Consider the following 26,231-nt stretch of genomic DNA (forward strand, 5'->3'; position numbering starts at 1 on the left):
CGGGTTGTCCAGAGTAGTTGTGGATGCCACATCCCTGGAAGTGTTCAAGACCAGGTTTTTTTCCCTGTTAAGGCTATGGTTTTAAAACTGCCTGTTTTCAGAAAAAAAGCTACCATTCCTTCCCACTGGTCAGGCAGTGCATATAAAGATAACACAGTATGAGTATCCATGTAGGAAAGATATAGCTGATAGCAAGAATAGCATCACCCAGAGAAAGTTTAAACACTAAAGCTAGCTGAGGAAACCATGGTTTTAAAGACATTCAGTGAACTTCCTGATGAAACGTAGATTTTCGGAGTGCCATCAATGTTTTTTCGGCATACTTCAAGAATAGATCATAACTATGTGTAAGTTGTTGTTTCATTTGGAATCAGTCTCAGAATAATTCCTGTGAAAAAGTCCTGCTTGTACCTTGTTTGTGAGCAGCTAACTGGGAGGTGATAAAATATTTTGTATTTTATACATTTTTATGGGAAAGAGAGGCTATGTGATACAGTTATAATCCCTGAGTAAATCAGGTATGCTCTCACAATCTCAGGCAAATATAATTATCCTGATAACTCCCCTAAGTATTCAGCCTGGAAAGAATAAGAAATTATCTTATTTTTCGTGCTTTAAAGATGACCTTCAATAAAAGCTTTTGTTTGTGTTCCAACAAACTTTAATACAACTCTTTGTTTGCATTCTAACGTGCTTCTATACCCTCGAGTGAAGGACACGATCCCGAGACACTCCTGTGTTTGTGATCTGCCCGGCAGCCACACGCTGCCCAGGGCTGGGCTGGCCTGAGCTGAGCTTCCCCGCGTGTCCCGTGCTGCTGGGGACTGAACTGCCACCGCGTGGACATTCTGCCAACCTGCACATTCCCGGGAAAAGGCGAGGAGCGAGAGAGATCTGGGAGCCGACCACAAGCGGAGAGAACTGGGAACTCTTAGGTGAAGTCCCAATGCGAATTTGAAAAGCTGGTGAGACAGAGAGTTGGTCCGAACTCCTGCTCTCTTTTGCTTGGCGTTGCATGGTTATCTAGGTTTGAAAACATTCTGTTCTCTCTCTGAAGGTGCAGCAGTGTTTAAGTTGGAAGTGAGAACAGCAAGGAGAAGGCAGAGCATAGGCAGCTCTTGTGCTGGGAAATGCCTTCAGGAGCACACAAATAGCCAGAGGGCTGGACATCCTGGTCACTCAGAATTTACCATGGCAAATGTGGACAGGAAAACTCTAATAACATGATAATAATGATAAATTAGCTGATCTAAAACCAGACCTATAGCCACAGATTGATATAGCTGGATATAGGAGTCAAAACAAAACCTGCAGTGGGTTAGGTGTTACTTACCCAGCATTGCCAAATACAGCCCTTTGCAGTGATTTTCACCCTGAGTCAGTTGTCCCCCAGCCCTTATATGCTGAGGTCATGATCATTCTCAGACAATAAAAATGTTCAGCATGGAGTGGACAAGTGAATGGCAAGATGTTATTACTAACAGGAACAGTCTAAGGGTTTAGTGATTGCCAACAGCTAATGCCCCTGAGGAACAAACTACTTGAGGTGATACTTGTACAACTGACTGAACGCCACAGCCTTTTTTTTCTTTTTCTTTTTTTTTTGTTTAAAAATAGCATCCCTATTTACCACATTCTTGCAGAGGAATGATTGCCATCTCCATCATAGCTGCTTTTCTGACAATGTTGAAACATTGCTCGAGGCAGCTCTATATCTGCACCTGTGCCCCAGACATGAGAGCTTTGGGAAAGTCATGTAGGAGGCAGCAAGGTATGAACACACACACATGGGTTCCATGTTTTTGTTGGTTTGCAGAGGGAAAAAACCTATGTTTTCTTAAAGCTTAAATTTGGAGCACAGTTAGTGGTTATGAAAAGAGGTGCAAGCATCTTTTGATATAGAAAAATGTGTGTTTATGTCTGAAAGTATCTAAGGGGGCCAATGCATCCCACATACCACACTGACCTTAAGAGAGGACTACTGGCATGTTTCCAATACACAATCAGACTTGGATATTGACACTTGGGACTGTTTTTCTCCTCTGTGCTTCTGAATTTCTATGTTGACCACACCCAAACAGTGACAGGCTGAGCTCTCCTACACAGGATGGATTTGTGCTGGGGACTGTCCCCCCCATAGCTGCATCAATGCTAACTCGTGAAAGGTGCAGGCTGAGCTGGGCCCAGCCCTGGGTGTTTGTTGGGTTTGGGCCCTGGGGCAGAGCAGGCATTCAGGAGCTGCTGTTCCCCCTTGGCCATCATAAAGCCCAACACAAAGGTTTTACTGGTGAGAGGCTGACAGGGGAGATAAAGGCAAGACAAACACGACGGCAGCACGATGGCAGCACGTGAAGCTGGGGCCCCAGGCTCACCTTTGCACCCTGTGCCAGTGTCACCCACAGTGCCACCACTGAGCTTTCTGAACTTGAGCCATGTCTTCAGTACAATTTCAATGTCAATGGATTTCTCTGTGCTTATTTAATGTGATACATGTGCCTCATGCTGTTCATACCCTGCAGCCTGACCTGGGCAGAGGCAAAACTCCCCTGACACGGAGGATATCTTCATGGCATTCTCCAGCCAGGGCTCAGCTCCAGGAGGGTTTTGCCAGCATGTGAGTGAGAACCCCTGATACAACACCCTACCTATTTCACTATCCCTCCACTGCTTGAGCAGCAAACTCTAAAGATTATCCTAGATATGTTGGGAAGATTTATCTATTGGATTTCTTGGAAAGAGCATGGTAAGTTCAAATGAAGATAATGTCAATACTGCAGACTACAACACAGTGTGGCAGTGAGTGCTCAGGCTGGATGCTGGGCTACACAAGGATGTAAGTGAAAAATCCTGAGCTATGGACAGAGCTACTCTGCCTTGCAGGCAGAGAAAAAGACAGGGAAAGGTTGAGTTTACACTGTTCCCTTAGAGATATGGTGATGCAGCTGTGCTAACTTAAGGAAAGATATGTAAGGAAAAATGCAGGTGCTCCAGTCTCAGTCACAGAGTTGAATCAGGAGACAAGGCAATAAATTATATTGCTACTAGACAAAACTTTGGGACTGCCACATGAGGAAGTACATGAGGAAGTCTGGTTGTACTGTGGGCTAGTTTAAGATTTATCCTGAATTTGTATCCAGGAAGTATACTGTCATGTTCAAGTGTAGCTTATTAGTTTATCTAATGCTTACTTGGTGTGACATCCTGCTATATAAAAATGATATCACTAAGAATCCTATTACACAACAGATAAGATAGCAGGTATTTAAATGCATGTGTACTTGTGTGCTTTAAATAGTACAGGCTCATCATTTAAATACAGGCTCATCAGTGAGCTAGACTGACAGACACCAGGAGTTAGAACAGATATATTTTAAGCTTGGAAGGGACCACAATAATCAGAAATGCTTTGCCAGCATCATAGAGTGCACTGAGCTGGCAGGCACAGACATGCACACACAGCCACGTGTGCTGAGCTGGCTCGATCCCATTTGAACACCTTCCCCACTCAGTGCAGGCTGGGAGAAGGGATAAGAGGGGAAAAACCCCCTGTACTTAACAGTCTTGTCTCTTTCTCTGCTAATAAACATTTCCCTGTGGAGCTGGCAGCACCCACGTAGCAGCATTGCAAACAGCTCACCAGCAAACACAGGGTGCAGGGCTCTGTGCCAGCACTGCCAGGCACAGCTGCTCTCACCCAGAGCTGGCTCCCCTGTGCCCCTGGCTGCCACCAGAGCCTGTGTCACCCTGCCTGCCAGCCAGGGGGGCTGGAAATCCCCACCAGCAATATCCAAGATGTACGTGGCCTCTGCTTGTCCTCAGGATGTTCAAACAGATTAAAGCAGGTGCAGGGTAACTAACAGTTAAATTAGAAAAAGAATACTTTATGGTTAGAAAATGCTGGTGAAATTCCTGCCTAATTCGTCTGTGGCAGACATCCTGGAATCACCTCAATTCCTTCAGGGTAACTTTTATTGTGCAGGTCTTTTTTTTCTACCCAGAAGTTTTCAAGTACAACTATGACCAAGATTCTCCTTAAAATCTCCCAGACAGAGGGAGCTGAAGTTTTGCCTAGGAGCCAAAAGAAGTGAAAGAGGAATTTGGAAAAAGAATGATTGTATCTTCACCTTCTATTTTCTTCCAGTCCTCTAGTTCCACTAGCTCAGTAGGTTCCAACTCTTTTAACAGAAGAATTTGCAAAGGACTCCCCTGTTCCCTGAACATTTTGAAGTGAATTTCTGCACTTGAAACTAATAAGTTTGCAACTTCACTGCAAAGGGAAAGGCCTGATACCAGTCTGGTGCCTGATGGCATTTGTAGGTTTTCAAATGAAATGAGAGTAGCACTTCTCAAAAGGCACTTTATGCATCTGTTCCTCCTTTATACTTCATAAGAAGTAGGGGGAAATATTTTTTTTTGATCATCTGGTTTTGTGTATTTAAGGTGTTCTTTAATACCAAAAACAGTTTAATGGGAATTTATCAGAAAGTTCAGGAAAAATATTTAAGACAGATTAATTTACCCTATTCATGTTTTAGGCTTAAGAAGATACTGTCAACTTGAAATTGAGTTAAATTAAATATCCACAGTAAGGTCTTTAGATACAAGGTTTTGCTTGTGAACCTTTTTAGACACACTGGTCATTTTATATTTGAGGGGTTTTAGAGGATTTTTGGGGGATTTTTTTGTCTTTCTCATGTTCTTGTGTGAGCAGCAAGACTAAACCTATCCTGATTACACCAGGAAAAACAAATAACCAGGCCAAATGCTTTAGTAAGACATGTGTCTCCCATTGCCACTCAGGTGAAAAACACATTTCAGACAAAATAGGGCTGCTTTTGTTTGCTTTTTTTTTTTTAATATCCTCTAAAAAGGGGTAAATATTACTGGACTATTGCCCCAGTGTATTACCTCTTGTCTAGTCATTCACACCTGTGAAAAACTGAATGGAAAAACATGTACATGTTATTAAGTTTGGGAAAGTGGAAAAACATGTACAAAAGTATCTTCAGAGCTAAACTGGATAATGATTCTGTCCATCTAAAAAAGGCCAGATTTTCAATCCTGGTCATGTAAAAGGGGTTAGATTTTCTTTTCATTTAGGCTAATATAAACGCCAGAAATATTTTCCATGCAGTACACTATGGTTTCTTCTAAATCACCTGATTTTGCTTATCCTTGATGACCAATAGGTTTATACCAACAAAAAGCATTACAGAAAAAATAATTTTCCTTTAAACTACTGAGTGGAAGGTTAAAAAAATAGATATACTTTTATAATTTGCAAAGAAAGGCACAGATTTAGAAAGGCACGTCCTTAAAAACCTCAGCTTAGAGCTGCAGGTGGCAAAGCAAGGCAAACAATGCAAATGCTTCCATAAGAGTGAAACCCAGCCATTTGGGAACTTATTTTTTGGCAAAACATTGTGATGCACAGCTGAAGAATGCTGTATTTTGAAATGGGAAAGAAGAATGCTGTATTAAGAATCCTGTATTTTGACATGGGAAAGGGCAACAGGATGCATCTCTTTTCTGATCTATAATGGCTAATGCTTGGGAGTTTCTTCCTACAAAAAAAACCCCATAGAAATGCAGCCTCTGCCCACAACATACTGAATTCAGTGCTTCATTTTTCCTTTTTTTTTTCCCCTCTGAGGCAAATACATGGGGACAAACATGAAGAAAACATAAGATTATTTGAACAGATGCAGCATCCCCATGGCAGGGCACACCCTCCTCAATACTGCAGCTGGTTTAGAGAGCTGGGCAAGAGAGGGATGTCTCCAAGTCCCTCAGCTGGCTGTTGTCACCGGTCGGTCACCTCCTCCCGGCTGCACACCACGCCAGCATCCTCCTCGTGCTTGCAGTTGTGCGTGCCCACCCCGGCGTGGGAGCACTCCAGCAGCGTCCTCTCCTGCCCGGAGCACTGCACATCATCCAGGAGGATGCGGAGCGAGCTGCCTTCCCCGAACTCCGCCTTCTTGGTGGCGCGCACGGCGCGGGGGAAGCCGAGCTGGCGGCACACCACGGCGGCGGCGGGCAGGCCCCAGCCATCGTCGCACACCGTGCCCCACTCGCCGTCGATGAACACCTCGAGCCGGCCCCGGCCGCGCCCGCGCCGGCCCTGCCGCATCAGCCGCACCGCGCCATTGCCGGGGCCCTGCTTCTTCTTCTTCTTCTGCCTGCGCTGCCCCTTCTCCTCCTCCGGGCCCTTCCCCGGCCGGGGGGCTCTGCCCGGCCCGGGGACGCCTCCCCACGGAGCCTCGGTCGTGGGCTGCAGGCGGGGACGTGGTGGGGGTGTTTTCATAATAAACTCTGTTGGGGGAAAAGGCAGAGAACCGTGAGTCTGTCAGTCTCTGGGCAATGCTTGAAGACAACTATATGAAACTGCAGCAAGCTCTGCATTTGCTATGGCTCCGTGGCCTGCTGAGACTTAACAGTAGGAACTGCTGAGTTATGATGAGACAGCAAAATAAGCTCCTGTCTTCTGCCTCTCGACTCATAACTTACCTCTGGCCACTTTTCCCCTAACCCTTACAGTTGGACAAGTTTGGACCCCCCTATACCCTATAAAAAGGGGCTGGTTTTGGCAGAAGAAGAGCTGTCGCTGGAACCCTTCACAGACCCCTCAATAAACCATCGCTGTGGAATGCCAGCAATGGTTTATTCTTCTCCTCTCTCGCCATCTGCTTCTATCCTAGCCCAAAGGCGCCCTAGCAAGCAAGCTCGAGCTGAAATCCTAAGAGAGCTGAGAATCACTAAAGAGCTGAAATCCACTAAGCTTGCTTAGGGTAGCCAGCAGCTACAAGCTGACTGGGTATTCGGGCACTCTGTCTCCAAAAGGGACTGAGTTATCCAGATAGGCCTGCCTTGCTCAGGGTTAAGCCCCATCTGAGGGCTGGGGGCTTGGGGGGAGACGGACCCCCCTTTTTCACGAAACCAGTGCTGATTTTTGACTTGTATAACTAATTTCTTGGAATTTGTCTACTTGGTCCTGTTGGGAAGCAACGACACTCTTAGCGACACGGTATTTCCTCAGTGGAAATGTCGGCTGCTGTTTGCTAGCAGGGAGGACTGCAGGGCTCAATGCCAACACTGAGCCTCTCCCAAAAAGGAAGCTCCAAGAAGTTTCTTGGCAATGCCAGCCTGGCCCTTAAAGGGTCGGTGCTGGAGCTCCACAGTCAGGAGAGGAACTCTACACCATATCCCAGTGAAGAGCCACCAAAAGCATTTTACAGACAGGCTCTATTTCTGCTCTTCTCTTCATTACTGAGGGTTGGATCGTTACCAGAGGAGAGCGTGGCCTCCCCACTGGGCCAGATGCTTTATTCAGAAGAGCTGAAATCAGGAACATTCAAAATCAATTCTCTCTGGCAACTGGAATATGCAAGAGGAACAGAGTTGCCAGGACAACACATAAAACAGGATTTGGGGTTGGGTTTGTTCTTCCTTATAAAAAAAAGGAAAAAAAAATAAGAGCCTTGAACTCTGAAGAGATGAAAATTCTTTGCTGTCACAGTTTCCAGGTGTTACTGGATTTACTTATTCACATGTGTTTTATTTTTAGCTTAAAAATAAGTTTTAGTTTGCCAGAAGGAAGCAATTCAGAATTTAATGGAATAACATTCAACAGAGCTGGGACAGTGTCACAGACATTTGCAAAGACATCATGACTTTGAATTATATCCCAGATTTATGCATCCTCATTCATCATTTCGTTTGTAGTACAGAGAGGAGGAAAATATCACTCTCTTATTTGTGCTTAGTATCTATTGTCCCCAAAGGACAAACCCTCGCAGTGTCCATGTTTTTCCAAATAATGCTCTTTGAAAAGGAATTGTGTTCATGACATGAAAATATTTCCTTCCCTTGAAAGCTGTGGTTCTCAAAGCAAGAAACAGATTTGAAGTCCTTACCTGTGCACAGCTCATTTGCTGGAGCCTGGTCTGGCAAAGCACTTGAAAACCCTGGGACTGACTGAATACTGTGTAGGACTGCATGAAAGCTAATGGTCACCTGGGAGAGCTTTTCACCTCACTGGATCAAATTCTCATTATATAATACTCTCTATTAAACTATTTATTAAATACACTTCCAAAAAATGCACTCATAGCTAATACAAGGCAGATGCCCTGTTGATTCTGTTACATTCTAAATACTAACCAAAATAAAAGACTAAATACTAACCAAAACAATAAATATTTACAGCTACACATCCTTGTTTGCATGCTTCTGAATCAAAATGGCCATGCTTATTTTTCACCAAAAGGAGAGGGTAGCTCTTGACACACTAGGTAGAATCTCTCTCACCATTTCTAAGTTTTAATTTATGAAAAAAGCTACCTTGTAAACAAGCCTAAAGGATTTAGTGATATGTATAGTTTAAAAACCTGAACTTTGGACTGGTGTAGCACAAGCAGAATGCACAAGCAGAAACAGACAAAAATGGTTGAACATGAACCAAGCAACTAATATTTGGAAACTGCCTGCACAGCTAGAAAAGGAGAACATCTCTGAAGATACTGAGTGCTCAGACATGTCAGCAGTCAATAATTAGCCTTAGAGTTTGTTCCACCTTAAAGAATCAGTGTTGCAAGGTGCTGAGTGCCCTCATTATTCCCTGAAGCCAAAGCTGTAGGAACTGTTAGTGACTCAAATGCAATGCAACGTGATTAATGTAATTAAAAATTAAATAAAAGTATCCTGACTTTGGAGTTCCTGCAGTACCATTAGCTTTGTTCATGGACTATGAAAGTTCATGGACTATGCTGAGTTGGAAGGGAATTTGTTGGGGTGCTGCCTAGGTATCTACATGTGCAAATTACAAGTAGAGGGGAAAAGAACAGTGATACTGCCTAGTCTACTTTTGAGATCCTAATATTGTGTTTAGGTTTTTGTACCTCACATAAAGATTACTTGGCTTGCTGCAGATTCAGCTCCACTGACTATTCCAGCTTTAGCAGTACAATACTTCATGCAACATGAAGCAACGAAAAGGCCCTGGTGGGTTTGGGTAAGCCAAAAGTTCACCTCAGTGTGTGATCACTGATTCTTTTGGGAGCATTTTCTCATCCCATATTTTCTCACTTTCAACTAACAATGACTCAGCTCTCATGTTGCTCAGTGAACTACTTCCCAGCCCTTTACCCATCATATCCTCTCCACTACCTGAAGATACTCCAAAAAATCACTTGTCACTGAAAAGCACCATTGACCACAGGGTCTCTGGACAGGCACAGTTACAGGAAAACCAAGGTGGTGGTAATGAAATGTGTACAATGTAGCATGAAAAAGGGAAAATGAATAGGGTCAGAAACTACAAAGGAAATTTCACATGGCCAGGAAAGGGGAAATACTGTATGACTTATTTGAACCAACTCTTCAGATCCAAAACATCTGGAAAGATTTAATTCTGAGGATATCCTGAAGAGTGAAGTTCTGGGTATTTTCCACATATGTGGACAGATAGTGCAAGTCTGGAGTTTGTATCTAATGCCAGCTAACATGAACCAATAATAAACAGCAAGAGTTGCACTCACTCTCCTTTGGCACAAATGGGATGCGCTTGCTTTTGACTTTCACTGGCGAAGGCTCAACTTGGCATTTTCCTGGTGGTGCTGTCCTTGAAAGAAAGGGACACATACACTGCACAATTAATTCCTTTTCTCTGGCATTGCAACACTTTGCTTCCCATTGTTTTTCTAAGAACATAATTCTTATTGAGGAAAAAAAAAGTCTGTTTAAATGATGCTACTAATCTCTTACATTAGAAAACATAACTAAAGAATCACAGATCACCATTGATGAAAGCCCAAATATTCACAAGGCAGTGGAGTCCTCTGTGTTTTCAGTTGACACTATTGAAGCCATTAAGGAAATAAAACATTGGCAGGTTCAAGCACGACAGAAAGAGATTAATCAAAATGAAAATAAAAATTACAAAACTAGACAGTATATGTTGAACATCTGACACAAAGGTCATGTGTACGCACGATTTCAGACTGTTTTCACGGAAGCAAAATAACACACTATTATTCATACAGAAAGCCCAAACAAATGTCGTGCCAAAAATGCATTAGTTTCAGAACAGAACTCTAAGTGTCTCCTCAGAGGCTTTGTCTTAGTATGGTGCTTTATTTTGACACAATTTGTTTGCCACAGAGATGTATTTCACTTCTGGGAAGTCACATCCAGCTCATCACCACTTTTTCCTATGACAGAGGTCTTGGTAATCCTCAGACTTCTTCAGAGGTTTTTAAACTGGTTCAAAAATGCATTTGGAGGATAAAACTCCTGGGCAATTAGGATTGTTTGCATTTGCATTTCTGTGGAAGGCAGAGAGCCTCTCTCTTAACTGTCTATACAAGGATGTTCCCTACTTTTATGAACTTTCCAATTACTTTTTTTGGTACTCTGAACATGAATGAAGGTTTTTTTAAGCTTAAACTCACGGCTGGTGTTTGACTCCTGCTTTCTCTATTTCTGCACAGGTTGCGTAATACCAGCTTCTTCATACACAGTTTACAGGAACTCTTCTGTTGCATTAGATAATGGAAAATGCTCCTGACAGAGGAGAGTTGGAGGAAACACATGACAGATCTGGGGGCTTTTTAAGTTTGGGGATTGGTTTCAATGTAAAACTAGACAAGTGGCTTGGTTCAAAATCCTCAGATAGCTAAAGCTGTAAATTTAATCCATTTAAAAAAATCTATAAAAAAATCTCACTCTCCGTTTCTGGCTGAAAGTAGCTTGGTGTTCAGCCAATAATAGTAACACTTTAAAAACAGGAAGATGGAAAAAACAGCTGTAAGTCTTCCCATAAAACACAGCTATTCCCTGCCTTGCCCAGTCTCAGATACAGGCACATGGAAACCAGGAGGTGTAATGATGGTCCTTTTTTCTTGTTCAATCCATATTGCTCTTTGAAACACTGAGAGGAATGTACTTTTTGCTTTTCATGTCTGGTTTGCCCAGAAAGGCACTGCAGGTAGTGCTGGTCCAGCTTTGGCTGCCATGGTCTGGGGGCAGAGGGCTCTTGTGGGAGATAAAAAAAGGGATGGAGAGGAACTCAGAAAAAGCATGTTGAGAAAAAGTGCCTCCTTTTGGGCAGAAACCTAGAGAAACTTTGCCAAAGAAAGACAAGCCACCCATAAAATACTTCTTTAGCATTCAGGAAATGCTAAATATATATAACACCAACAAGCCCCATAACAGTTTGGCATATAGACCCCCACGACTGCAGTGGCAAAGCAGACCCACAGTGGGTTGCTCCAGATGTTCCTTGATTGAATTCCCCAGAAGGACCCAGCATGGGAGGAGAGTTAATTAGTCAGCCAACATGACTCATCACATCCACACCATCCTACCAGGACTCACTGCACCATCACCAGGCCTTGTAACAAGAACATCTCATACCTGGAGGTGTCCACCACTTTGTACACCACTCCATTGGGAGCTGTGGCACTTGGTACACCAGTAGATAGGAAGTACAATTCCCCTGGTAAAAAAAAAAAAAACAAACCAGATAAACCCATGAAAACTGTCCATGGAGTTTCTGTCCCTTGCAGCACAAAAGCATTAACTCTGTATCACAGGTCTGAGAGTCATCTGCAGTCCACTGGCATAAAATACTCTTAGTGAGTGGCAGCTTTTACAAGTTGTCATGAATTACTATTTGGACAAATTTCCACTGCAGGTTCACCTGCCCCGACCTTCCTTGTCATCTCATTATGATCTGTGTCCTTTGACTTCTCTAAAGTAAAACAGCCAAACCCTGAATTACCTTTGTTGAAATGAAAGGAAATTAAGAAAGTCCACTGTCTTCTGCTCATTTGGATGAAGCAGTCCTTTGGGGTGAATTACAGGAGAACAAGATTTTGCTTTCTCTAGCACACTCACAGAGTGAGACATATCCCAGACAAAAGGCATTTGATTCATCACAGCTCTCTCAGGTCACATGTGCAGGGCTCAACCAAACAATGTCCATCACCCTTTATTTGACTTATTTTCTCTTAACTGCATTTCTATCCTTCTCCTGTTGTGCAGGGGAAACTGGGATAAACAGTCCTTCTGGCACTATTTTGAGAGCTCAAGTGCTTGAGAAGTGCAACAAGAAGGATCAGAGAGAAAAAATATATTTGCAATATTTAAAAAATGAGAGAAAATAGAAAAAGAGGCTCTGTGGACTTGCTTAGTGAATAAGGGAGATTTTTTGGGTGCTCTATGGGTAATCCAGGGGGAAGAGGGAAAGGAACAGAGAGGTCAGTGTGACCAAAGGAATGTGTAGGCAGCTGGTGGCAGCTGAGGTGAGTCTCCATCCTCCTTCCTGCTCTCCTGGGCTGGCCTGGGCTGAGCTCCTCCAGACAATCTCAGGGCAGAAACCTTTGGCTACCCCTGGCTGGTGGCTACATTTTTCTGGTCAGCTTCATTAATGACAGGCCAGAGGCAGCCTTGGTCCAAGGGGACAGGAAACAGCTGGCACTGAGTTTTGTGGTGATGTGTGCTTTACATCCTGCCCCTTTCCTGGAAGTTACCAGGCAGGAGTTTGGATGCTCAGGCCATTTAGAACACAGACTACACACATGTGACCCACAGACACAGTGCTGGGGTGCCTCTGACAGGTTCTGCTGGCCAGGGATGGGGCTGATGGCCTTATGATTGCAATGAGCCAAAAACAGAGATCTCCCCACAACATTTACACACCCACTGCAGCAGGTAGATTAACATCCATCAGAGCAACAACTCCAAAACTTCAATGCTTCTGTGAAGAAAACCTAGTTAAAATAAACTGTGTGGCGAACTTGTAAAGCATGAGATTCCTAGTACACAAAAAAGGTGAAGAAAAGGCTGTTCACAGCAGATAAAGCAACCTCACCACATTGTTATCAACAGATTTCTTTCCATTACTATAAAGCAAACACAAGGCAATTATCTGCCTCTGAAAAAAGACTCTAGCCCAAATCTCCACTCAGCTCTATCATACTTATGCAAGGCACAGTGCAAAAAGGTGGCAGCACTTCACCCCTGTTTTGTTCAGACTCTGTTGACAAGCACAGGATGAGGGAGATCATCCTCGTGCATGAGCAAGGGTTGCAATCAACAGCTTGATATTGCACTCGGCACAAAGCTGATTTGAACTAAATTATTTGATTTTAGGTTAAGATATCCTTCTCACCACAGCACTGTGAAATAACTGTAAATTCCATGAATATTAACCATTAAAGAAAATTGAATTTAACTCTAAAAAAAAGTCAAACTTTCAAGCTAATACTTAACTTGGAGGATTTGCATTCACAAGATAAAATTTGCATTTATATGATTTGAGCAACATCCAAACTTGACATAATCTGCAGGAAAAAGCAGATGTTTAAAACTGGGGCATTCTGGAAGCAGGTGCCTGTGATCATGAGCCAAGACCTCCCTGGAGCAGGGTAGAGCACAACTCCTGCCTTGCTGGGTCACACATGAAGCACACATTGTGGGGCTCATCCTCTGCCTGCCCCCAGCCAGGGGCTGCATGGGCTGCACATTCTGCAACACCCTTGTACAAACAGCAGGAGAAACCACCAGCTTGCACCGCAGGACTCTTTATTTCCTCCTTTTCAAATCACAGCAGCAGTTCCCTTCCAGAAATCAAAATGTCTGCAGTCATGAAAACACAGCAAAGCTCTACTGAGATCCTTCAGTCCTTTGCAAGACAAAATCCCAGCTGGCACTAATAAAATATGGTCTTAAAGACTCTTTTGCTGATGTCTCATGCAAGACATAATGCAAGCTTTGTTCTGCTTCATCCTGAGAGGCAGAAATACCCCAGCCCAGGGTGAGCAGATATATAATTGCTGTTCTTGACATCTGCTTCCCTGTACCCATTACTAATGCCTACAGCCTTCTCAACCAGACAAGAGGATAGAATTGCTCTCCCTTGGGTCTAGGTTCTCAGGCTCCCAGGGCCTGCATCCTCTTGGCATGGCACTGTGAGGATTGAGGTTTCTTTTCTAAGTTTGTTTTATTCTACTTGCCCCCTCTGCTCCCTGTTCTCCAGAGGGAAGGGCAGCAGCACATCCAGCACACCAGACTCAGTCCCAAGGCAACTGGCTCCATCTCCCACTGCAGGCACTGCATGGCACTCAGACCTCAAAATTAGCACTGTAACTTTGGTATCTGGGAGATGCTGAGAATCTGATATTTTAAAGACCAGTGCTGTGCCTCTCCACGACCTGCTGCCCTCTCTGATCCCTTCTCTGGTGTTCTGTTCTGAAATAAGCCATTCAGTGTGACACAAAGTTAAACATTACCTGCTTCATCTTCAGCAAAGGAGATGATGTACTGATAATAGTTATTGATAAGCCCAGGGAACATGCACGTTTGTCCTGTCCCCATGCAGATTTCACTGTACTGCCATTCTCCAGTAGCACGATCCTCCTTCAAAGACATCAGGCGTCTGCAAGGCAAAAGAACACTTCCACAACCTGACCCAGATGATGTACGAATGGACACCTGAATGGATATTTAATGCTTCCTGCTCACACTAGCTGCAATAGGGACTGCAGCTTCTCTGAGTGAAAGATTGCTTAATATTAACCCAAATATATGATATACCCTGCAACACCTTGTCTTCAAGGGCAACACAAGCCCATGAAAAAACAAGAGGGGAGGGTTGAAGGGGTATCAGGCCATTTTGGGGGGGATTTTGGCTGGGGGTACAATTCTGTGAGCGCCCTAAGTGTTTACTTACCCACTCATAAAATCACCAAATATGTACAGGCCATTCAGGTTTGGAGACTCACAGCCTCGGTAGACGTAGCCTCCTGTAACAGATTTCCCCATTTTGTGTGGATATGCATAAATTGGAAGCACATCATCTGAAAGGCAGAAAAGATCTGTGACTTATTTTGCACATGCTGCAGAATAGCTCTTTATCTAGATTGTTCTGAGACTAGGAGAGTACAATCAGGTTCCCTGGTGCATCTTCTATTTAAATGAATTGCCAATGGAGTTGTATTTAGTTTGATTTTCACCTTTTCAGAATCACATTTGATTGCCCTGCCCCTCACCAAGACACCTCAGCATTCTCCTGAGCTCTTCTCCTCCCACTAGAATCCACATCTGTTAGTGCCACTTCAGGCACATTTCTACAGAGCTTGTCTGGTTTAGCTGCAAATTCACAGGTTAGTCCTCGAGCCACTGCACCCATGCAGGAAATATCTGCCCAATGCAGCTTTGTCTAGGTTGTGAAAGAAAAAAAAGAGGTGGGTGACTCCAGACTGCAAGCACTGATGAAAAGATATGTCAGATGTCAGCACAAATAGCTTCTGTTCCTCTGAGATGGAGAAGCAACTTGAAAGGGCCATCAAATATTTATGGGATGGCAGAGGCATGAATGATGTAGTACTGGCATATTCATTGGGAAATATAAGTTAAAACATAAGACAAATGTAAAATAGAGAGAGATGTCCTGATTTGGAGGGTCTCCATTAGATACTCCCTCCCCTTTTTCTTGAAACTCCTGGCTCACAGGTACCTCATGGTACCCTTTCCTCCTCATCCTCACAGCCTTTCTCCCTGCCCATGTAGCAGATGCTGCAAGTAGCAAACCCAGCAGCTCTGCCAGCAAGGAATTTGCACCAGGGGAATTTCCTCTAAAGCAGGTGTTTTCCACACTTCAGCTGTACTTATCATTCTAAAGGGGCTGTGACATTTCACTGTTCTAACAAAGGGTCTCTAAAGTCATCAAAAATTGCTCTGAATCCCTGGGGACCTCAGTAAAGTGTCTGCCATGAATGCTCATGTGGGTACTGTCACACAGGAGAGCAATAAATGAGCTCTCTGACAACTGCTTCAGCAAAGGGAGTGCAAGAAATCTGCTCCCTGCTCTTGACATTTTTATAAAAAAATAGTTAATCACTTGTACTTATAGCAAAGCTAATAAAAGGAAGGAAGTTAAACTGAGTTAATATTAGGAAGAAAATTAGACAACAACACACAGCACATGGAAGATAAAAGAATCAGAATCTCAGCTAATGCAAATCAGTGCCAGCCCATTCCACTGCCCCCCTGAACCTCTGAGAAGAGGTTCCAGCACAGGACATGGCCCACATCAGCCCTTGCAATTCAATATGTTCTGACTTCACATATTCACTGGAATTTAGCCAGCCAGCAAACACCCTCAATCCAGTTTTGAACAGTTTAAAGAGATGAAAATAAAATGAGGTTTTCCTTTGTGGCATAGCTAAAAGAAATGAAAATACACCATACATTCAGTTACCTGCAGAGCAGGCAGCGTGCATAAGAGTTGATCAGTCAAAGTTTTTCTCTGTTTTTTTTAAAATAAGGTTGAGTTATGGAGAAAAATACAATTCCTCCAATTTTTTCTTGCTTCTGCACAAAAGCTTATTTTATGTGGCAAAGATTAAATTATCCTCTAAACCACAGAATCACTAACAACACAAATCACCTAGAAAAACAACAGCTAGCATGTTTCACTTTCTTCCTAACTCAGAAACTAACATTTGTACTTTCAGTATTTATGTCCAAGCCAGTTCCCTTCTAAAGGGACAGCAGAGGTTGACATCTCAAAAAGGTGTTTTTACCACCAAGCAGCCAGGCTTTGAAGGCAGGAATTAAAAATGTATCAATTCAGGGTGACCCCAATATATATAATGTGCTCTGACTCTATGATTTCTGAAGGCTGAACAAATATTTAGCTATATTGTATTACACTAATATTATATTATAACTATACTAAAGAGATACTAAAGAAAAACCCATGACTGTCCCCAGACAGTCACGACACAGCTTTGACTCAATTGGCCAATCAAAACCAACCATCACTGGTGTCCAATTAACAAATCCCTCTTGGTAAACAATCTCCATAACACATTCTACACGTGCCAAACAACAGGAGCAGCAAGCAGAGATAAGAATTGTTTTCTCTTCTTGCTCTGTGCTTCTCACTGCCTTCCCCAGGAAAAGCCCTGGGAGAGTGAATTATGCCTCTCCCTGTTCAGAGAACGTGAATGCCACAAAAACGAGAGCACATCTACTTACCCAAGGAAGAATTGGTGCAAAGTTTCTTATCGTAACAGCTGAACCCTTCCCTCGCCCTCCAGCCGTAATTTTTCCCTTTCTCCACGATGTCAACTTCTTCGTATTTATTCTGCCCCACATCTCCACAGAAGAGCCTGCCCTTCCCCTCCTTGGTGTGAGGGTCGCCCCTGTCGAAGGAGCAGCGCCACATGTTCCTCACACCATAGGCATAGACCTCGGGGCGCGCCGCGGGGTCGCTGACGAAGGGGTTGTCGGGCGGAATTCGGTACAGGGGCCCGCGGTCGTTGTTGTTCACATCGATCCGCAGCACTTTGCCCAGCAGGGCTGATCTGCAATGAAAAAGGGAAAGAAATAAGGCTAGATCTTGGCAAAAAGTCAGAGCAGGGGGAGACGGTGGGGTTGGAAAGTCTAGGGTTTCATGGAATTGATTTCCCACACCCTGGAGGTGCCATAGGGATGGATCCACTCTGTTGCGTTGTGATTTCAGGGTTTACCTCAGAGCCTCGGGTCCCTCCCCTGGGACAATTCCATCCCAGGTGTGTCAGTCACCTCTCCTTTCCCCTCCCAGAACTGTCTGTCAATCCTGGAATTCCAGAAGGGAGTCAAGTGACTGGCAGATTCAAAGGATGCTCTCTACCCCTGGGGGGGCATTGGGCCACCCAGGTGTCCTACGTCCCTTGAGACCTCCTTCTATGTACCTGGTTGGTGGGATCCCTAACCCTTCCCTCCCCTTCTCCCCAGGGTTAAAAGAGCCAGCAACCACAAGATTCATGGAATTCTGTTGGAGCTGTTGCTGGATTCAGAGGCCTGTGGGCCAGGAATAAAGCTCTGGATCAAATCCCTCTATCAAAACAGACTCCTTTCCTTCACCATCACCTTAAAGCTTCTCCACCAGAGGAAACCGCAAGGAGCAGACCCTGTTACAGGGAAAGCTCCATCCCATAGCCACTGGAGCTCCTGCATGTCTGGACTTGTCTCCACGTGCCCAGCTACAGCACCCAGCCAGCCAAAAGTGTATCTGGGGTGAAAACACCACAGTTGCCACTATTGGGTTCAGCACCAAGGGCCAGACAGGCTCAGGCACATCCCATCTGCCTATACTGGTATTATTCCAATACACTCTTACTTGTTCTGGGCATTTCCAAAGGTGCCAAAAGGATCCCCAGCCATGCCTCCATCTCCAGTGAAGATGTAGAGATACTCATCATCTCCAAAGAGCAGCTCTCCTCCGTTGTGGTTGGAAGCAGGTTCTTCTATTTCAAGGATTATCCTAAGTAAAAAACAGGGAGACAGCAATTTCCTACTGCACAAGCACTATGCAAAGGGCAGAGCAGCATCATGACAATGTAGTTCTTGACAGATGGAAGCAGCTACAGATTGGTTTTGGTACAAATTCCTCCATATCCATGTTACTGATTTTTTCTGGGGCATAGCTGATTTTCTAACCTTAAATAGTTTTAACATATTTTCCAGATTACAGAAACACCAAATTGTGTAATATGGAAAGTCTGGGAAATCACATGACAAAATATACTTTTAATTGCTTAAACCTTTCCTCTGATTCTTTCTTCCTCCTTGTTAATCTTCTTTTTTATTTTTCTTTATAATTTATTAAAGAAAAGGCATCTGAGCTTATAACCAACTGGAAATTGTAAGAGAAAGGACACCAGTCCATCTGTACAGTTTTTGGCACAGTTCTGCCAGGCACTTTCAAGGCGAACATAAAACTTCTCAAACATTAAGGAATAGTTAAATTCTTAAAGAGAGAAGAATCCTTAAATGATAATTACACACTCAGGACCTTTTGAGTTTAAAGAGCAGTTAAAAGCAGACCCAAAACAAACTGAATTTACCAAAGGTTATTTAAAGAAGTACCAACAAAATTTATCTTAATTTTAACCCCAAACTCTTTATTTTATTTGTTTATTTTACGCTCCTGGAATCCCTTTCATGCTATGAAAGGGAAAATACATAAACTACATAAACTATAATTTTATAGAATGGTAAAGCCGCAAATACATGCAGTGGAGGTTCCCAAGTATAACAACTGAAGTTTATTTCCAGCTTCTAAAAGAGTCCAGATTTCATGCTGGCAGTGCATCTTAATAGCTGCTAAGGCAAATTATAACACTTACTTTCAACATCTCATTTTTAGACAGTTTTTTTCCATTCTGAAATATTGATAGTTATTGTGAGTTGTGTGAAGGAACCCAGCTATGGAGTTATGGTCCTGTTAAGCGTCAGCATCTCTGTGATAAGGTAACTGTGCAAAAGTGCACAGACAGGTTCCAGCTGACAGAAGGAGTGAGGGAAGATCCTGTACGGACACAAAGGTGAATCTTCCTCAGCATCCCGAAGATGGAAAAAACCAAAATTCATTGAGAAACATCTGAGGATAAACAGACACATGCATTTGAGCCAAGGCAGCGCACAGCACATGTCAGCCTGAGCTCCCTCTTGGGCAGCAGCTCAGGATGAAGTCAGTGGGACCTGAGCCTACACAAGCACAATAGGACCACAATTTTGTTTTCTTAAGCTTTTGCTGTACTAACCATAAGCTAAGTAAGCACAGAAATTGTTACAAACATAGGGCCTGAGGATTCTTAAACAAGACAGCTCATGGGCTGTTGGTATCTGCAGGTTTCTGGTTCACTTTCCTGAGTGCCACATTGTAATTCCCCTTACCTGTCATCTACAGTGCTGGTTACACTGGATTGCTGTAACTGCTTTATAAACCAGTATCCACTCTCCATCATTAGGCTATGTGCATTTTTGAGCTAGAATCATCTACAGCTGGGTGTTTGGAAAGCCCCTCATAAAATCCAAATAATGAACAAAAAATCTTCAAATTAGTAATATTCAAGGGTCTCTTAAAATAGTGGTTCTATAACTATATACATATATAGTTACATATATACATATTATACATAACTAACATATAGAATAGTGGTTCTATATGTTGTAGAACATAGTTCTGCAACAGGTTATAAATCTGTGAGCCTGATTCCACAAACAAATCTCTCATCATCTGTGTATACTAGTGTGGAACAACTGCAAGACCAGACTCAAACAAATGACATTTCCAATTAAAATGCACTCTGTAATAATACGGTGACTTGTGTTTTATTTAATTTGATATTAAATTTGTAATATCAAAGGGTTGAGTTGTTGTTCAGATAGAGAAACATGGGACCAAATCCATCTTTGGTCTGGTATCATTTAGTTTGTTTATACTAATTTTGGAAATTTTGGCTTTGGAATGAATTTCACTCATTCTTTGCAGATTGCCCTCTTCTTAAAGGGCAATCACAAAAGTACAAAACAAACAAACTTCAAAGCCCCACCCAACAATAACCTCAAAACACTAACTATAAATACTGTTTAATCCATGTTTGGTTAAGTCCTCTGACATGCCAGAACTGAGAACTATACATGTTTTACCCCTGCACACTTGCAGTTCATCCATGGAGGACACACAGCTTTTGCATCTCAATACACTAGGCATGGACTTGGACTAACATGCTAGCACTCTGGAATGCAAAAATTAAGCTAAGTAAGTGTCATTCATTAATGGTCTTTAAAAATGCACATGGCCCTCTAAGATCTTAAAAAAAATGTGTGTACAATACCTTTCAGAACCATGGTCCAAGGCATTCATGTCAGTGGGAGAAATTCTGAACTCACTGATTCGGATTCTCTCTTCAAAATTAACTTCAACTGAGTAGTAGACGTACACTTTACCGTTAAATTTGAATTTAGGATGGAAGACAATGCACAGAAACCCTCTCTCATCTCCCTCCCACGGCGAGGTGAGCACAGCCTCGCTGATGTTCAGGAATGGCTTTTCCAGCCTGGATCCATCAGGGAGGTAGGCCCACACCAGGCCCACCTGCTCGGCGATGAAGAAGCGGTGGGTGCCGTCGTTGGCATGCACCATGGCCACGGGGTTGCGCAGCCCATTGGCCACCTCCGTGAGGCAGAGCTGCAGGCAGCCCTCGGCGTCGGCCGTCACCAGCCCCAGGTTCTGGTTCAGGTGCTGGTTGGCCAGCAGGTGAGGGAAGCAGTAGTCGGTGTCCTCCAGGGACAGGTAGCGGCAGAACTTCGCCGCGTTGTTCTCCAGCGCGGTCAGCTCCGGGTCTGCGGAGAGACCGCGGAAGATGGAGCGGCAGCTGTGCCACAGCTGCGTGCAGTAGTCCTGGCACAGCCCTGGGATCGTCCGCACGGGCGTGGAGGGGTCCTCAGCGTCGTACAAGTGAGCTGCATATGGGGAGCACTCCTAGAGGGAGGGAGGGAGAAAAAGGTTCAAGTCATTTATTGGATCAGATTTGAAACAGCTGAGCAGTGATGCTAATTGGAGATGTGATACTAATTGGAGATATTTCATCTTAATTACAGATATGTTGTGGTTTATTCTGAAGATATGTTAACAGAGGGAAAGATCTTAGAGAGGGGGTTTGTCTCAGCACTCATGGAAATTATCTTCAATGTTCCTGGTGAAAGCTGGCTTCCTCAAGCTGTTACTGATTTATTCCAACCACAGAACTCTTCAAAAAACCCTGCAATGATGCCTATGTTGCTACATCACCCTAGCAGACTGTACTGGGGAAAAAGAGACTTTTCTTCCTTGGATGCTCTGACTCTGTCTATAATAAGATTAATCACAGAGCAGAAGTGAAACCAAAGAATTAGCTGAGAAGATTCAGGCCTGCACACTGATGATAGAATGGGAAAGGCCATCAGGGCCAAAGCCTGGGACATGAATACCTCATCATCTGATAATCCAGGCATGGATCTCAAACATGGATGTGATTTACAGCTTGAAGGAGTGGGATGCGAAAGTGGAGGAGGAGGAGGGGAGGACACCATCCTTGCCTGGGACCAGCTGCCTTTGCTGGTGGATCTTTGCCTAGAGATAGTTTATATCCCCAGCCAGGAGTGGGGAAAGGCATCTCATGACCATGGCATGGGTCACCAAGTTCTGTGAGGGATGCTGAGGTTACAGGATTTCAGACAGTGAGCACCAACAGCCATAATCCAGGCAAGGTCCTGGCAGCAGCTGCAGCTCAACCCTTGTTTATGGAAGGTGCAGCCTTGGAAATCTGCTTAAGGACTGGATCGAGTTCACACAGCTCATCGTAATCATGATGAGAACTCCTACAGACACATTTTCCTTATGAAAAAGCTGCAATTCAGTAAAACTGTCTGTAAATTACAAACTGACCAAAGTGACTCAGTTCTGTTTTGCAAGGGTTTTTGCTTGTAATAAACAAAATATTTTCCAGTTATAATGCATCTTCCCAACAATCACCTCAAAAGTGCTCTTCAAATAATGCAACATGACTCTGTGGAGGCTCAATTATTTTCAAAGTTATATTTCAGTAAATACCTGAGGCAACAAAGGTCAGAAGAGAAACCACTATTTAAATAAATTTTGTATTCTTTAATTCCTATCTGGCATTGCTTCTTCTTTTACTAAACAAAACCAGCTTAATTTAAAAAAAATTAGGGAGCTGTATCTAGATCTATAGGGAGACATTTATTATTGCAGATTACAACTCTATTCAATAGCTGAAAAGATATAACATCTGAGATTCTGAACTGTTTAAATTAGCTGATGAGCATACACAATATTTAATTTTTATTTTATTTTCCATTACATACCATAATAAACTGAGAGGCCATATAACAGATCATTAGTGTACAATAAGCTTTCCTCCTGGAATGTCAAGCCATTCATTGCAAAATGAAGGTTATTAAGCTTCCAAATGAGCAGCAATTAATGTGGTAAAAAGAAGATTGCTTGTGAAACAAAACACCGAAATTACCCAGGCAGATTGGGTAACACACTTGGCTTGGTTACACGAGGTGTGCCAGGGACAGAAAGAGACAGAGCATTTGTCAATTCACTTGTAATGACTGAAAAAATTGCCTTAGAAAACAAATTGAAATGAGACAGAAAGGGAATTTGATGGGAGGGCTGGGTGGGAGCTCAATCTGTTGTTGCCTATGGAGGTTTCCCATTCAGACAGAGGAGGCCCCTCACTCAGTACTCAGGTGTACCTCATTCTGTGAAAGCCTCTTTCAAAGCAAGCAGGGATCTTATGCATTACAAAGCAATGCCCTGGCTTCAGCATCAGAATTAAAAACAGCCCAGAGACAAGGATTCCCTGTCTCTGCCATTGCAGGCTGCTCACCACAGCCTCAGCTGTGTCTGAATAGAAACTGTGGGCAACTTCACCCCTCCTTACAACATTCCTGGTGGCATACAGCTAATTACAGCAGCATTACACTGGCAGTGAAATTCAGAGATCTACCACTAGCCTGAAAGCACCTAAGCATGTCCTAGGGTATTTTCAAGACATGTGAATTATTTTCCAAATTTTATTCTGGAAGAGATGGAGCCTCATGCCTTTTGCTGAACTTCTCTGCTTTGGAAGCAGATGTTGTGGTCCTTCAGCATTCACATCATCCTGTCATGTTCACACAACTCAAAATATCAAGAAGCTCTACCCGTAGTCAGAGCCCAGAATCAATATCAGATCTAAATTGTCATTTTCCAATGATGCTGCCTGTTCATTAATTTCAAACTAAGATGTGGTCCAAGGACCGAGAAAACTACTGGGCAGATGATCAGTTACTTTAGTAGGGCTGGAACAAGTTTGTACTATGAAAATAACTCATCAGAAAACAAAACAAGTCACATTAAGGCAGGCTAACCAAATGCATCCTGTCTGTTCCAGGAATTCAGTGGCAGCTCCTTATCTGGGGAATTCCAACAGTCTGAATCTGATGGAACACCCACATCAGACAATGTCTTATTTACTGCTGCTATCAGCCTGGAGGAAGCAACAGGACTCCTCAGAAAAGCATTTAACCTCCACAATATCCCTGACATTCCTTGACCACCTCCATGTGGAAACTCAAGCCTTTAAGCAAGCTGTTCCCTGAGAAGCAGAGTGAGGCATCTGCTCTTGCAGTGTGGTGGAGAAGGCTCCAAGGTAATCTTGTGGCACCTTCCTCAGAAAACCTGGAGAGGGATGATTTACAGGGAGGTGTAGTGACAGGACAAGAGGTAATGGCTTTAAACTGAAGAAGAGTCAACACAGACCAGATTTAAGAAAGAAGTTATTTACAATGAGGGTGGAAATACTATAACAGGTTGCCAAGAGAGGTGATAGAAGCCCCATCCCTGGAAACATTCAAGGACAAGTTGAGCAATCTGATGTAGTTGAAGCTGTCCCTGCTCATTGCAGGAGAGGTTGGACTAGGTCCTTTCCAAATAAAACTGTTCTATTATTCTAAGAATTCAGGAAAAGGCAGGGATCCACAAGTACAAAGAGACACTTGTCACAAGAATTTGATCACATTTGAGAGAAATCATGAATTGTGAGCAGAAAGAGACAGAAGTGTGCTGAGTAAGTCACAGGTAATTCAGGTCTAGGATATAAATTGTATATATAATGAATGAATAGAAGCAGAATGTTTCTAGAGCGTTTGCAATGACTGAAGTTCCGTGACGTGCTTGTGCAGCCAGAGGCAGTGGTGTGCAGCCACATCTGGGCTGGTGATGCACTGAGCTCATCAGAACATTTTAGTGAATCATTGCTCCCACAGGGAAATATTTCTCTGCTTCTGAAGACATTTTCAATGGTTGGCTTTCTGACCAACACAGGAGACTTAGTTATCACTTCCAGAAGCAGGAGTGCTTAGCACACATTGCTAACTGGTGTCCTATCTTTGAATGGACTCTTAGACATTGCTTCTTGCAGAAATATACTCAAATGTTTTTTGCTTCCAGTACAATGTGAGATGAAATAGAAGTCAGTTCTATAGATCCTGGTGTGGAAAAGTGTTGTCTTTCTCTTCACACCTTAAGGAGGTACTGGCAAAATACTAAGAGCAGGATTTCTGAAAAGTCATTTTGATCCCATCTGAGCACAGCAGACAAGATTCCACTGTCTGAATTAATTTAAGGTTTACACTTGCACAGTGCTAAGCTGCTCTGTCTCAGGGGCATTTTCATAAATGTGAGGCCTCCACTGATGATAGGGTGAGACACTTTGTTCTGTGCAGACTGTGATCATCCCATTATCATATCCGGCCCCAGAACATCAGCTCTGAGTGGAAATTCCCCCTGTGCAGGATGGCCATCACAGAGGTTCCTAGGCCACATCCACAGGCATTGCTCTGCACCCATCCCCAGGACTATTAGCATCTGGCACCTGCTAAAAGTAACCCAATACAAAAAAAGCTCCTGATCCCATCAGCTGGTCATAACAAGGAGCAAGATTTGTGCAGGCAGGTGCACTGTGGGTTTCTTCACCACACCTGGTATCCTGACCCTGGGAGAGGAGGAGAGTGTGCAAACTGAACTGCCCACTTACCTATCTCAGAGACTGCTGCTCCTAAACTAAACAAGAGCAACATCCCTGCTCTTCTTTTAGACAACTGCCAAAGAACAAAAACTCCGCTGGGATACTCAATGATGGACAGTCACTCCTTCCAGTACCTGGGAGCACATGCCTGGGCTGCTATGCTATGTCCTTGATGCACTGATGTGTGGGGCTGATGTACCCATGCCTGTGCCCAGGTGCCAATGCCATTGCTGATGCACCTGTGGGTGGGTACTCCAGTGTGGGCTTGGGAATTAAAGTCATGGCTCACACTCCCCTGGACTGTCCAAGGTTTCTGTGCCTGGACCAGTGCATCAGATCAATGCATCCATGGGATCAAAAAGCATCCCCACCCGGGCTCGATGCAGCCCTGCACGAGTAGATGCACACACACCTGGGCCAAAGCACTGCGATGGGATAGAAGCATCCATGCCCACACAGAGCCCCGTGCAGGGGCTGACCAGCCCAGTGTGTCTGAGCCCCGCACGGTGGATCCCTCAGTGCATCAGGGGCTCCCGGAGGTCTCACCTGGCACAGCAGCTCCTGCAGGTGCCCGGCGCAGGCGGCGTAGGTGCGCTCGTCGAGGCTGGCGCTGAGGCTGTAGAAGCGCTGCAGCAGGGCGCTGTCGCGGCTCGGGTCGCAGCAGCCGAAGTCGCCGTAGCGGCGGCAGAAGGCGAGGCCCCGCGGCGGCCGGAACGGCGGCTTGAAGTCCAGGCACTGCGGGTGCGGCCGCGCCGGCCGCGGGGCGAGCGCCGCCGCCAGCAGCAGCGCCAGGGCCGCCCGCGGGCCCCGCAT

General features: G+C 44.0%; 1 protein-coding gene across 1 annotated transcript; it reads right to left on the reverse strand.

The window, feature by feature from the left end:
• Positions 1-4,404: 4,404 nt before the first annotated feature.
• HHIPL1 (HHIP like 1) lies at positions 4,405-26,231 on the reverse strand. Its single transcript, XM_064714098.1, has 9 exons — positions 25,965-26,231; positions 20,673-21,319; positions 18,170-18,313; positions 17,044-17,372; positions 14,732-14,858; positions 14,292-14,437; positions 11,413-11,494; positions 9,537-9,619; positions 4,405-6,312 (listed from the first exon to the last, which is right to left on the reverse strand). Exons 1-9 carry the CDS (start codon positions 26,229-26,231, stop codon positions 5,804-5,806), a joined length of 2,334 nt encoding a protein of 777 aa, XP_064570168.1. The 3' UTR covers positions 4,405-5,803.

This window comes from Zonotrichia leucophrys, chromosome 5, assembly GCF_028769735.1.
Source record: "Zonotrichia leucophrys gambelii isolate GWCS_2022_RI chromosome 5, RI_Zleu_2.0, whole genome shotgun sequence".
Lineage (NCBI taxonomy): Eukaryota > Metazoa > Chordata > Aves > Passeriformes > Passerellidae > Zonotrichia > Zonotrichia leucophrys.